This window comes from Peromyscus leucopus, chromosome 5, assembly GCF_004664715.2.
Source record: "Peromyscus leucopus breed LL Stock chromosome 5, UCI_PerLeu_2.1, whole genome shotgun sequence".
NCBI classification, from domain to species: Eukaryota; Metazoa; Chordata; class Mammalia; order Rodentia; family Cricetidae; genus Peromyscus; species Peromyscus leucopus.
The window spans coordinates 47,394,334-47,408,313 of NC_051067.1; the positions used below are offsets into that span (position 1 = coordinate 47,394,334).

Sequence of the window (13,980 nt, forward strand, 5' to 3'; positions counted from 1 at the left end):
TTCTCTGATTGGAGGAGAGTCAGCAGCGCTCCAGGGGCAGCTGGGAGTTGGAGTTTGAGGATCCGAGGCAGCGGGGGCTCTGAGTCCGTGCGCATGCGTAGGAGCGGCCCTGCGCATGCTCTGAGCAGGGAGGCGGGGGACCCGAGAGCTTGCACAGGGTCCCAGCACGCATCTCATTCCAGTGAGAAACATGGCGTCCGCCTTACTGTTACTGTCGTTCCGGTGGCCCGCGCGTCCCGCACCGCTCCGGAGGTGCTGGGAGCTGCTGCAGCAACTGCAACAGAGCTGGAACGGGGTTGCCAGTCCTCAGTGGGGTCCGTAAGGCGAGAGTTCTTGGGAAGTGGGTTGGCGGGGACTTCCGAGTTGTATGAGAGAAACAGAGCGTGCTTTTTGGGGTTGGAGACTGTCCCTGCAGCTAACTAAGGGTGATCTGGAACTCACTGTGTAGCCCAGGCTAGCTTCGAGCTACTGGTATCTTGAATGTTAAAATTTAAATTGCTGTAGCATTTACAACGTATCCCAGAAGTGATAATACCCAGTCTGAACAGAGATATATTCCCTTAGATCATAAACGTCGTGTAATAACTATTTGCTACCTGAGATAATCATTTCAATCCATTGGGTGTTTAATAGGCAAAAAAAAATCCCAAGGTCACACAGGCAGTCCAGAGCTGTTATAAACGGCTGGGCTATGTGTAGCAAAACTTAAAAGGTCTGTTGAGAAAGAATGCCAGTATAGAAAGCTTTATGTGCTTTTTACTCTTTTGGTCGGCGGTGTGGAGAGGGATGGGTGAGACAAGGTCTCTTATCCATGTCCAGTCTGCCCAGGCAGGCCTGATCCTCCTGCCCTCAACCTCCTGATTCTGGGGTTTCAGACCAGTGCTTGGACAGTTTATGTACTGGTAAAGTCCAAAGAATAGAGCGAACTATTTCAAGTGTGAAGAAAAAAGAAAGAGCAAAGGAGTGCCTTTCTAAGTAGTTTAGAAAAACAAAAGTGAAACACTGGATGGTCTCATAAATAATAAACCTCATTTTCTTAGCACACAGGTCAAGCTTAAATATTAAGGAAGAGTTAATGACTTCAGAAACATATGTGGTTCCTAAAGTAGCTAACTAGGTCTGAATACTATGGTACAAATGATGGCCAGGGTAGTCATCTCAGTGCTAGGAAAAGCGCATGTAGGAATCTCAAGACTAGATTTACTTGTAGGTTATTTACTACGAAACCACAGCGTCCTGTATTGCATAACGTAAGAAATGCTTAACAGACCCGTTGCTTCAGGAGGGTGGACTAAGAAAACATTTCATTTGAATTATTTTAAATTGCCTTTTGTGTGAGCTTTAGTATATTTTAATAGCTGGGGCTCATTATTAATATTTGTTTAGTTTAACATGCTAAACTATGTATGTCAGGCCAGCCACATGGCTCAGTAGTCAAGGGCCTTGCTGCCAAGCCTCACGGCCTGAGTTCTAGCCTTAAAACCTACACAGTGTAAGGAGAGAACTAGCTCCAGCCTTCATGTGTGCGTACATACACACAAACACATATATGTGTGTCTAGTGACATGTTGATTGTTAAAGAGAACAGTATAAATAGTCATTTAGGAACTAGAAGTTGATTCTGATCTCTTTTGTTTTACAGCGCCAGCATTAGCAGTCCAGGGTCCACCCATACTCACAGAACTAGAACATGATACCAGTGGAAATAAAGAGGAGTCCAGCTTTTTAGATAGTATCTTTTGGATGGCAGCCCCCAAAAACAGACGCACCATTGAAGTTAACCGGTGTAGGAGAAGAAACCCCCGGAAGCTTATTGCAATTAAGGTAATGTGTGTGTGTGTGTGTGTGTGTGTGTGTGTGTGTGTGTGTGTGTGTTTGTGTTGTGGGTGTGTGCACACACTTTTCCTCAAGCCTACTGTTGAATAACCTCATATCCATATAGGAGAGGAACTGGCTTTATAATAGTCTTAATCATCTGTTTGGCTCCACACAAATAGACAAGGAATTTCACTTTTCCTTGATGTTTCAAGTTACTCTTAGTGGTTCAGCTCATTGTGTTGATGGGCTCCTTGTAGATTATTTAGTGTTTGAAATTACAGAACTGAGAGATCTTTCAATTCAAAAGTCACATGGGATCCTCACAAACAATTCCTCTCTGAAAATCTCCAAAGTTTTCCTTGGCTATGCTTATTGTGGAGTGCTTAAAATCATGGGACTTACATAATCAGAATATTCTACTCAGGCCAGAGGGTAGACAAGAGAATCTGAGAATAGTTTATTCATAGGCTATACAAATAAAAGTATGCTAGATTGAGTTGTAGCCCCAATTATCTTACTAATTGAACTCAGTGTTACTATTTTCTCAGTTTTACTGTTAAGGTTGAACAAGATAGTCTATAATCTCGCATAGCATGAACCTTCTCAGAAAGCTACAGTGTCAGCATTTTAGGGCTCCTGCTGGTGATTGTGTATTATGTTGCCTGTTGTTAATATGTTTTTCTTTGTTTTCAAGAACAATATAGACATGTGCCCTGAATGTGGTCACCTGAAGCAGAAACATGTCCTTTGTGGCTATTGCTATGAGAAAGTACGCAAGGAAACAACAAAAATCAGACAACAAATATGGGCTCAAGAAGGGGGGCCCTTTAAAGCTCCCACCGTAGAGACTGTGGTGCTGTACACAGGAGAGAAACCATCAGAGCAAGATCAGGGCAAGAGGATTGTTGAACGAAGCATGAAGAGGCCATCTTGGTTCACCCAGAATTGACACTGAAGAAGTTAAAAGGATAATTTCATAGTAAGGAAAATTTCATAGTAAGTCTCTAAAATCAGGAGTCTTTGTTTTCATATCATCAATGTGTTTTAAAATGGACTTTATTAGCTGTTAATTTTAAATGAGGTAATTTGAAAAGTGTATCTTTAATAAACTCAGTATGTTTATGCAAAGGCTCAATAGACTAACATGTGTGTTCCTGTAATGCTGTTGGGTTTTAATTAAACCTAAAATTTCCAGACCAAAACAAAAAGCAATTTAATAAAATTCATAGCAAGTTATATAGGCTGTTTGAATTCTTGTAGATTTTTAAAATGATAGTTGTGTCAATAAGAAAAGGTTGTAGGCCAGGCATATGGCATACTTCTTTTATGCCAGCATTCAGGATCTCAAGTTCCAGGCCAGCCAGGGCTACAGAGTGAGACTCTGTCTCAAAAAAGGAAAGAGAGAGACTTCCTTCTTTGTTGTTGTTTTAGCAAAATTGTCTTCGGAAGGATTTACTTTTTATGAAATATACTGTAGTAACTTACTTAAATAATAGAAATAGTTCTCATTTTATAGTAATCAAAATCACATCCCAGTGATTTGAGATGTTTGTGAAATTGTAGATGTTTGTGAAATTGTTTGGAGAAAGTTCTTTTAATGAGATTAATAAATTCTAGTATATAAAGAAATGTACTATGGATATAGATTCAACTTTTCTACCACTATATCTTTTTAGTTTAATTCATATTCTAGTATTTTTCCTAACTTGCAGCAATAACATCTGTTGCTGGAGGGCTTCTCTCCAGGTTCCCCAAGCCCCGCAGTCCCACAATCCACTTATAAAATAATCACTCAGACGCTTATATCACTTATAAACTGTATGGCCGTGGCAGGCTTCTTGCTAACTGTTCTTTTATCTTAAATTAACCCATTTTTATAAATCTATACCTTGCCACGTGGCTAGTGGCTTACCAGAGTCTTTACATGCTGCTTGTCCTGGCGGTGGCTGCAGTGTCTCCTCCTCAGCCTTCCGCTTCCCAGAATTCTCCTCTCTCCTTGTCCCACCTACTTCCTGCCTGGCAACCTACTTCCTACCTGGTCACTGGCCATCAGTGTTTTATTTATATAGAGCAATATCCACAGCAAACATCTTTAACATTCTTCAATCCATTTCTTATTTTCACTTTAATTTCTGAGTCCCTCTGTAGCCCAGGGCTTGGTAGCTTATTTCTTCACTGCAAGTACAATAAAGATAGCTCACTGAAGTAAGGGAATTAAAATTAAATGAACAACAACAAAATTTTTAAGAACCACAGTAAATACTTGGAATATACTTAAAACAAAGTATGTGCCATGATAATCTGAACATTTACTAATTGAAAATAATTTCAACTCTGAACTTTTATTTGAAGAGAAGGAATATTCATGTGAGTCTAGAAGTCTCTAGATACTAAACTGGGGGAATGCTTCTCCCATGGGGCTTCCAAATGAAGGGAATATAATAAGGTCATCCATGTGGTTGTTCTACAGACAAATGACCAATTTCATGGAATGTATTAAACTGTAGTCCAGTGGAAGCAAATCTAAAGCATGATCCTAATTAGTCTTACCATAAAAACCAAGAGTCAAATATTGGGGTAATAACCTGAAAGATCAAAGAAGCAGAGCAGCTTCTGGAGACTTCTTACCTCTACGAATCCTCAGATGGAAAGGGGGGCCAAGATTATGTCTTCACCCACCTTATATTCCTGTCTTCCACCTCCTGATTGTGCTGGGATTAAAGGTGTAAGCCTCCCAAATGCTAGGATCAAACATATGAGTCTTCGAAGTGCTGGGATTAAAGGCTTGTGCCACCACCACCTGGCCTCTATGGTTAACTAATGGCTAGCTCCACCCTCTGATCTCCAGGCAAGCTTTATTTGTCAGAATACAAACAAAATATACAACAAAAATCTTTTAAACCTAGAGAGCATAGAACCCCAGGAAATAGCTCTTTGAAGGATTGACTCAATCCAAGAAGGAGAAAAAACATAGGAGTTGGTTATGGATATTTGGACATTGTTAAAGCAGTCCTCCACAAATGATTTATTTTATCTTGGCAAGTCGGACATGTGCTATATGTCAGACTTTTAGTTGGATTTATTTGAAGTTAAATCCTTGGTTCATGAAAGCCACGGCTTACTGGATATACCTTTGACTGAAAGACTGTTGGCACACGCCTTTAATCCCAGCACTCAGGAGGCAGAGCCAGGCAGATCTCTGTGAGTTCAAGGCCAGCCTGGGCTATCAAGTGAGTTCCAGGAAAGGTGCAAAGCTACACAGGGAAACCCTGTCTCGAAAAACCAAAAAAAAAAGAAAGAAAGAAAGACTGCAAAATGTATGCTAGGTAACAAATCTTTCATTTGGGAGGCAGTTTATAAGGGTTGAGCCCCTCACACACAGGACTAATTCCCTTGGAGAAGTATTCAATTTTTAAAAGATCCTTTTAACGTATGAATTATTTTTTCATAGTTTTTGTGCAGCAAACCCAAGATAAACCATTTAAGTAAATACCCAGAGTAGGGCCTTTAAAGTACCAGTTGATGAAAATTTGGTTCTATCTTCTCAGAATTCTTTTCTAGCCTCACCCCACCCCCACACCCTTCTATATGCAGTTGGTAATTTTAGGGAAAAGATTTGTCTGTGGTTTTAGATCTGTGCTAAGGAACTCTACTGCCTGTGATTATTATTTCTTAGTATGTTAAATAAATAGACTGCTCTATCTTCAGCTACAGTTCCTGAGTAGCAGCATCATATGGGGGGGCTGTGTTTTGAATAACTTCATAGTCTCTATCTCTGTGACAGAAGTATCTTTTCCAATTGCTCTTCTTCACTGGTCTCCATAGCAAAGGGCTTCTAGATCAGCATGGTGCTCATTGGACACCTTGGCATAGTCTTAATGGAGCAGCTCTTCACTTCATTGAAAGCGTTCCTTATAAGGCCTTTGTGTTACCTACCAATGCTTCTCATGAATCCCCATTGACCTGTATATTCATTCACCTTTTCCAAGTTCATGAAGTCACTAGTGTTAAGGGTGCAATTTGGAAGAGAATGGGAAGAAAACTAGAGGGCCAACATATTCGGGTCTCCTGGACCCAGGTAGGCAAACTCAGAGCTAGCTTTACAGTTTCTGCCTTTAAACCACATTAGGAACTGCCATAATTCAGGTAAGCATCACTGCAGCCATGCTATAGGACCACAGTTAATTGCAGAACCTTCTCAAGTAATAAACTGTCAGGTCTAGCCATGCTAAAGACATGGTCTGCTTCTATCAAAGCCACCAGCCTGTGACTAGAGGGCAAGATTATTTCAAGGGGAAAAAAAAGCAGTCTGTAGTGTTGAGTGAAGGCCACCAATAGAAGATACAATTTAGTCTCACATCACTCTGTTTAGTACTTGACTCACTCCACCTGGGAGTCAAGTGATACTCTCTCACAGCCTCCTTTCCTGCTCTACATTCTTGGGTACATGCAGCCTGCTTAATGCAAGTTCCTTGGCATGAGCATTTTTTCAGGATAAATAAGCTCAGGATGATAAAAAATATCTCTCCAATAATAAGATTTTAGGGACTAAAAAGTATCTTTTCATCAGTACTTTTTGAATTCAGTAGTTCTTTTTTGTTTGTTTTTCAAGACAGGGTTTCTCTGTGTAACAATCCTGGCTGTCCTGGAACTCACTTTGTAGACCAACCAGGCTGGCCTCGAATTCACTGAGATCTGCCTGCCTCTGCCTCAGAAGTGCTGGGATTAAAGGCATGGGCTGCCACTGCCTGGCGAATTCAGTAGTGCTAATCAGGAACAATGCCCTGTCTGTGCCCATGTGATATTTGACAATATCTGTAGACATGGGTTATAGCTGCTGAGGTTGGGAGCTACTGAATTCTGTTCAGTAGAAGTCAGGAATGATACTCCCCTTGTCTGACTCAAAATTAATTCTATTTTGAATGTTTCTAAATGTGACATAATTTTTTTTCACTGTGCCATCCTCTCCTTTCCATATTTTAAACTCAGTGATAGCTTTTGTGTCTGTGCCTCCAAGTCTAATTTTCCTTTCTGCTCTGCTCTCTAATATCCAAGTAGTTCAAGTTGTCCACTAGAATGTCACTTTTAACACATCACAGCCTCAGCAGTTTCAGTCTTTCTCCTTAGGTTTGCTTCTCTGGTAGCCTGGCTTGCATATTCAGTAAATAGAGCTACTCTGCAAACTAACATTTTGAGGTTAGAACGTTAAAAGCTCTGCTCATCACACCCATCTTCCCCTGCTAGTCACACCCATCTCCACCTGCCACTCACACCCATCTCCCCCTGCCAGTCACACCCACCCCTACCAGCTAAATCTGTACCCCTCTTTACCACTTTGAAAACAATCAAGTTGCTTCAGCAAAACTCCAGTCATTATGTTGTTTTTCTCTTTCCTTCTCAAGCACAGCAATTAATGAGCAACACCTTGACTTTATCCTCTGTCTCCAAAGACATTTAATTTAGAGAGACAGGAAGGGAAATGCATGGGAGTGGGGCAAGAAAGGACTTAGACAGAATACAGGTCTGGCGGTTACCTGGACCAAGTGATGTAGTACAGACCATGATGGTGATATAGAGAGATATAATGAGATATATAGATAGGATATAGATAGAACTAATGGAAATTATCATATTTCAGAAACAGGACAAACTAGATTTGGTGATCATTTGGTGGTATAGAGAGATATAGTGAAATATATAGATAGGATATAGATAGAACTAATGGAAATTATCATATTTCAGAAACAGGACAAACTAGATTTGGTGATCATTTGGTGGTATAGAGACCAGAAGGTGCAAACATCAGGTAGTGGGTAGTCAGCCCAACACTGCTGCCAGCAGGCTGGGGAGCTCCCTTTCCCTTCCTTAGCTGCCAGACAGTTAAGACAATGAACATCGGTGATCTCTTGGTGGAAGAAGAAAAACACTGAAACTTGATGCCAGACAGAGGAATGTATTGACTCCCAGAAAAGATATTTCACACAACTCTGATTTGTAAGACTGCCTTGCAAGTTAAGAATGAAGCCCAGATGATTGGCAGGGCCATAACTTGAATGGGACTGGTAAAATGTACATATTCCTGGCCCTCTGTTTAAACTTGCATCTCATTTCAGGGCCCTGAAAATGGCTGGGGGGGGGGGGGCGGTCCCTGAATATCTTGGGCCTTCTTCCCAATGTGAGTAATCCCACATTGAATAAATCTCTTTTCTTTGTTTTGCTATTAATTTGGCTGTTTTAATTGACTTTTCAAGGATGAGTTGCTAAACCAAGCTTCTTGAGTAGAACTGTAAATCCAAGTTCAGAAACACTCTGACATCCACACATGAGACTAGGAAAGTGCACACACACACACACACACACACACACACACACACACACACACACACACTAAATAAGTAAATAAAATGTAAAATTAAGGCAAATTCTTGACTATACCACAGAACAGAATTTCAGAATGATGCTAAGTGAAGAAAATTATTGTGATATTTAAGAATAAGGGAAAAATAAATCCCAGCACTCAGGATCTCCTTGAGTTTGATGCCAGCCTGATTTCAAAGTGAGTTCCAGGACAGCCAGGGTTACATAGAGAGACCGTGTCTCAGACAAAACAGAAAATAAAAAAGAATAAGGGAAAACAGATTTACTCACCTGTGGAAAAGAGATGTCCTTAGGTGTCATATTCATCCTTGGATACTTCTTCCTACAATTTTCTATGTTACATTGATACAATATCCAACAAAAAACTTATTAAACAAAATTTAAAAGTTAAAGTTTAAAAATTTTGTGGAAATATGTGAATTTAAGTTTATGTAATTTTTCTTAAAAATTTCTTGGATGGCCCCACCCATGCACATATGCCAATACTAACTGGACTTAGTGGTTTGTTTGGTTGGTTTTTTAAGTTGGGTATGGTGATGCATACCTTTAGTCCCAGCACATGGGAAACAGAAATGCAGATCTCTGTGAGTTTGAGGACAACCTAGTCTTATAGCTAGTGACAGAACAGCCAGAGCTACATAGTGACAGCAGCAGCAGCCTCACACCTGAGAGCTGAGAACCTGGTAGTTACTTGGTCCTGGAGGTTGGGCACCTCAGCAGTCAGATTGGCCCGACAATGACTGTCTCTCACTGAGGAATAGGGCAACTACTGGTAGTTGCTCATTCCACAGACTGGGTGTCCCAGAAGTCCAAATCTGGTGCCAGGAAGCCCAGATGTCTCCTGGAGATCCCTTGGTCCCTGGTCCACAATGAAAGCTTGGAAAAACTTGTTCTGATATAAGCATAGGAATCCACAGCAACAGGGCAATTACAATCCTTGTTTCTGCAACTGGTCATGTGGCCTCAGCTGATATTTATAACTCTCTTCCCTCTGCTATCCTATCCTGTATTTCTTCCAACCCTTGGGAAGCACTTTAGCATATTTTGGTTATTTACCTGGAGAGGTGACCTGAAGGGTCTGGTCTATTCATCATCCTGTCTGGTATGTTGTAGTTTCACATTGGCTTTAATCACAGGACACAGAACACCAAGAAACATCCCAAAGGATCTCCTGCATTCCAGACATACTCACTTCCTTAGCTGTGAAATGGATTCCATAGTCAGAAGTAATGCTGCTTGAAATTACTTTGGATGAAGCATCACATGCAGAGAAGCAAAATCATGGCCAGAATAAGTAGTCCAGTAAGGACAAAATGTTGACTCCTCCGTTATGGAAGTTGTTTAATGTAACCAACTTGCCACCAGGTCACTGGCTGGTCACCCTGGGTCATAGTGCCATATCAGAAGTTCAGCATTGGTCTCTGATATGGGCAGATTTGACACTTAGCAGCAGCTGTAGCTGAGTCAGCCTTAGTAAGTGAAAGTCCATTTTGTCGAGTCCATGCAAACTTCCATCTCTGCCACCATGATCATTTTGTTCACAGGCCTATTGGACAATGGGATGGTCTTGGGAAGAGGCTATTCGCAGAACAGATCACCTTGTCTATTTGATTATTGAACACTTCTGGAGTCGCTCTTGATGAGCATTTACATGGTACACAAGCATTTTCACACCCTTCGCCCATTGGAGAGATCTATCCTTGTACTTCTTGCCCAAATGTCTTTCTCACCAATTTTCTATCATGCTCCTTCCAAGTTTTTGACCATCCAGTCAAACCATTGACTACAGTCACATATCTGACCATTTCTCCTTCCAAGAAAAATGTACAACAATGTTCATTGCTTGAAATTCTGCCCACTGTGAAGATTTTTTCTCCAATAAGGTCTTTCACAGTTGTTCCAGAAAGGGGCTGCGATGCTGCAGCTGTCTACTTCTGGATGATAACAGCATAGTGTGTAAAGCTGTCTGTAAAAAAGGCTCTAATTTTCTCTTTCTCAGTCCACTCATCATAGAACATACCCCATAAGCAAACTGGCCAATGCTTGGGTCCAGAGCATATTGTAACAGGAGTAGGAACCATAGACATTTGGGCCACCTCCTTGTACAACTTGCTTATGCCCCCTCAGGACCTGCCCAATCATACATACTAGTTCCATTTGATATGGATTGCTGCTGTGAACAACATCTAATGTTATGCCTTGGTGAATCAGGTAATACCCTGCTCATATCCTGTTCTCTTTTTAATCACAACTGATTCTTCAGCCCCAGCTAACACAGAAACCACAAATCCTTAATTCAAAGTATCACATAAACATCCCTGATAGTCCGTTTCCTGCAAACTTCATAAGCCAGGCTTCCATTGTCTACCTCTCTTTCACCATCCCTACCTTCCAAGCTCCCACAACAGCCTAAGCTCTAAGTATCCAATGGCTTTTTCTAGCCCAAAGTTTCAAAGGTGCCTGAAATCAACATGGCCAAGTGTGCCACACCAATAATACCCTGTGATCCTGGTACTAATTTCTGTCCTGGTTTGCTTCTTGATTGCTATGATCAATGTTATGTCCAAAAGCAACTTGGAGAAGAAAGGGTTTAATTCAGCTCACAAGTCCACTGTTGAAGGTAGCTAGTGCAGGAACTTAGGGCAGGAGCCTAGAGACAGGAACCAAAGCAAAGACCATGAATGAAAGCTGTTTACTGGCTTGTTCTCCATGGCTTAATCAGCCTGCTTGTCTTACACTATCCAGGACTATCTGTCCCTGGGTAGTGTTCATCTCAGCAATAAAGGAGCAAACAAAGACACGAACAGGGCAGATATTGGAGCTTGAAGAGAGAAATGAGTGTGGCAGGCTTTTTGGGACTGCCAGTCCCCAAAACAACACAGAGACTTATTATTAATTATGAAAGCCTGACTTTAGCTTAGACTTGTTTTTAACTCTTGTTTCTAGCTCTTATAACTTAAATTAACCCATTTCTATTAATCTACATGCTGTCACATGGCTCTTGGCTTTTCCCTCTCCTACATGTCCTGCTTCCTCTCTGTCTCCTCTGGCATCTCCCAGTACCTAGATTCATCTCTTCTTCCTCTCTCTCTCTCTGCCTGGAAGCCCCACCTAACCTCTTCCTGCCTAGCTATTGGTCATTCAGCTCTGTATTAAACCAGTTGGAATGTTCCTTGGCAAAGATACATCCTCACAGTGTACAAAAGGATTATTCCACAACACAGGAGGGATGTCTGTGTGTGTGTGGGGGGGGGGGGTATACACATGGATGCAATTATCAAGAATAAAGCAAATTTGGTTTTAAAACTTTTTTTTTATTCATGAAACTGCCCAGTGGTTTTATAACATACTCTGTTTAGATTTAAGAGTTTAATTTGGTAAAACCCAAGGCTATAAACATTCTGTCCCTGATTAAGAATAATTCACCTATCCAGAGGGCCTAGTCCAGTACCATGGGGGCTCCTCAGCTATTGGTCCACACATATAGTATTTGCGTTTCCACTAGTTTGGCTAGTTGTCTCTGTACTTTTTCCCATCATGGTCTCCATGTCCCTTGCTCATAGAATCCCTCTAGGCCCTCTGGATAGGGAAGACAGTTGTTTAGCTTAAACTGTTTAGGGGGCCCCTCAGGCAGTGGAATCAGAACCTGTCTCTAGTGCATGGGCCAGCTTTTTGGAACCTAGTGCTTATGGTGAGACACTTCATGCAGCCTTGGTGCAGGGGGAGGGGCTTGGACCTGCCTCAACTGAATGTACCAGGCTCTGCTGACTCCACATAGGAGACCTTGCCGTGGAGGAGGTGGAAAAGGGGGGTGAGTTGGAGGGAAAAAGGCTGGGAGGCAGGAGGAGGGAGGACAGGGGAATCTGTGGTTGGTATGTAAAACCAGCCAGAGGTTAAGAGCACTGACTGCTCTTCCAGGGGTCCTGAGTTCAATTCCCAGCAACAACATGGTGGCTCACAACCATCTGTAATGAGATCTGGTGCCCTCTTCTGGCCTGCAGTCATACATGCTGTATACATAATAAGTAAATAAATCTTCAGAAACCCCATCCAAGGACTGAGGAATCTGGATGTAGAGATCCACGGCTAGGCCCCGGGTGGAACTCCGGGAGTCTAATTAGTGAGAAAGAGGAGGGTTTATATGAGCGAGAATTGTTGAAACCAAGGTTGGATAAAGCACAGGGACAAATAGCCAAACGAATGGAAACACAGGAACTATGAACCAAAGGCTGAGGGGCCCCCAACTGGATCAGGTCCTCTGAATAGGAGAGACAGTTGATTGGCTTGATCTGTTTGGGGGGCATCTAGGCAGTGGTACCGGGTCCTGTTCTCATTGCATGAGTTAGCTGTTTGAAACCTGGGACTTATGCAGGGACGCTTGGCTCAGTCTGGGAGGAAGGGACTGGACCTGCCTGGACTGAGTCTACCAGGTTGATCTCAGTCCTCAGGGAGGCTTTGCCCTGGAGGAGGTGGGAATGGGGGGTGGGCTGGGGGCAGGGGAGGGGGCAGGGGGGGACAAGGGAATCCATGGCTGATATGTAGAACTGAATGGTATTGTAAAATAAAATAAAAGGAAAAAAAGAAAATGTCTTAATAATAATAATAATAATGATAATGTAAAAGAAAAAAGAATAATTCACTTGTTTTAGCATCTTGTTTGAGATAGCTTCAGGAAAACACATATTACCTCTGTAGACAATCTTGGCTTTATCAATTGTATTTAAGTTTCTTGACTCTCAGCAGGAAAGGCAAACTAGATCCCAGGGTGAAGATCCCAGGGTGAAGGGCTTTATTTCCCCTTGTCCCCACCCCTCCTCCCCACTTTCCCTCCTTTATTTTCCCTTTCTTTCTACACTGTTTCAAAAGCATGGCTTTATTCCCAGCCTTTTGGTTCAGGGACCATAATGAAGCCTGAGTGAGGCAAAGGCAGGTTATAGGGTGTGTGTTTGGGGGGAGGAGGCAGTGGCCGCCCGCGGGTGCGAGGATTTCACATTTCAACAAGCCATCCAACTAAACTGAGTGTCTGCATTTGGAAGGGCTGGTGTGGGGGGTTTCAAGCATGGGGATGGTTAAGATTATCTAGGGCTGGTGCTTAAGAAAGAGACAGTTCTGCAGGCAGCTGGAGAGGGGCGCTCAGTGAGAGGGTATCATCCTGTGCTGCTGCAGTGCAGAGGTACCTTCTCTGGAGGAACCGCATGGGTTCGGGTGCTGCTAGGAAGTGGAGAAAACGGGATTAAAACCTCCTAGTGGAGAGAGGGCTCTGCAGTTAGGAGCACCTGCCGCTCTTTCAGAGGACCTCAGTTGGGTTCCAAAGCCACACCAGAGCTCACAATTGCTTGTAACTCGGGTTCCAGAAGAATCCATTGTGTCTGGCCTCCAAAGTCACAGGCACTCGTGCACATATATCCTCTCCCTCTTCCCCCTTCTCTCCTTATGCCCCACCACACATATAATCAAAAATATGTAGTTTTTAGAAGCACCTAGGGATTGTAGCAAATGGAATTCATTTGTGACAGTGACAAAAGCAATTTCATTTCAGTGTTGGTGGCAGATGACAGATTGGAGTGGGCTGAAGAATAAATGTTTGCTCAGTTTTGCTCAGTTGGTAGAGGCAGCATTCCTAGAGAGAACTTTCCAATGAAGAACTGAGATCGAATCTAGAAGAAAGGGAGACTAGAGGAGTAGATGGGAGATGGGGGTGGGGCAGAGAGGGATATATAACTGCATTTTATTGTTGATGGTAATTATCCTGTAAAAAGGACGCACACATACAAAGATGGTGGC

At 42.3% G+C, this 13,980-nt stretch overlaps 1 protein-coding gene across 1 annotated transcript; it reads left to right on the top strand.

Moving 5' to 3' along the window:
- The first annotated feature begins 125 nt into the window (after nucleotides 1-125).
- On the top strand, nucleotides 126-3,054 carry Mrpl32 (mitochondrial ribosomal protein L32). The gene is made up of 3 exons (XM_028859956.2): nucleotides 126-314; nucleotides 1,643-1,824; nucleotides 2,513-3,054. Exons 1-3 carry the CDS (start codon nucleotides 191-193, stop codon nucleotides 2,765-2,767), a joined length of 561 nt encoding a protein of 186 aa, XP_028715789.1. The 5' UTR covers nucleotides 126-190; the 3' UTR covers nucleotides 2,768-3,054.
- Nucleotides 3,055-13,980: the final 10,926 nt, after the last annotated feature.

What these genes read in the sequence shown, in the direction of transcription:
- Mrpl32 (XM_028859956.2), top strand. Translation starts at nt 191, where the DNA reads ATGGCGTCCGCCTTACTGTTACTGTCGTTCCGGTGGCCCGCGCGTCCC. An exon ending in GGTTGCCAGTCCTCAGTGGG is followed by an intron (nt 315 to 1,642) that starts GTCCGTAAGGCG and finishes TTTGTTTTACAG; the next exon opens with CGCCAGCATTAGCAGTCCAG. An exon ending in GGAAGCTTATTGCAATTAAG is followed by an intron (nt 1,825 to 2,512) that starts GTAATGTGTGTG and finishes TTTGTTTTCAAG; the next exon opens with AACAATATAGACATGTGCCC.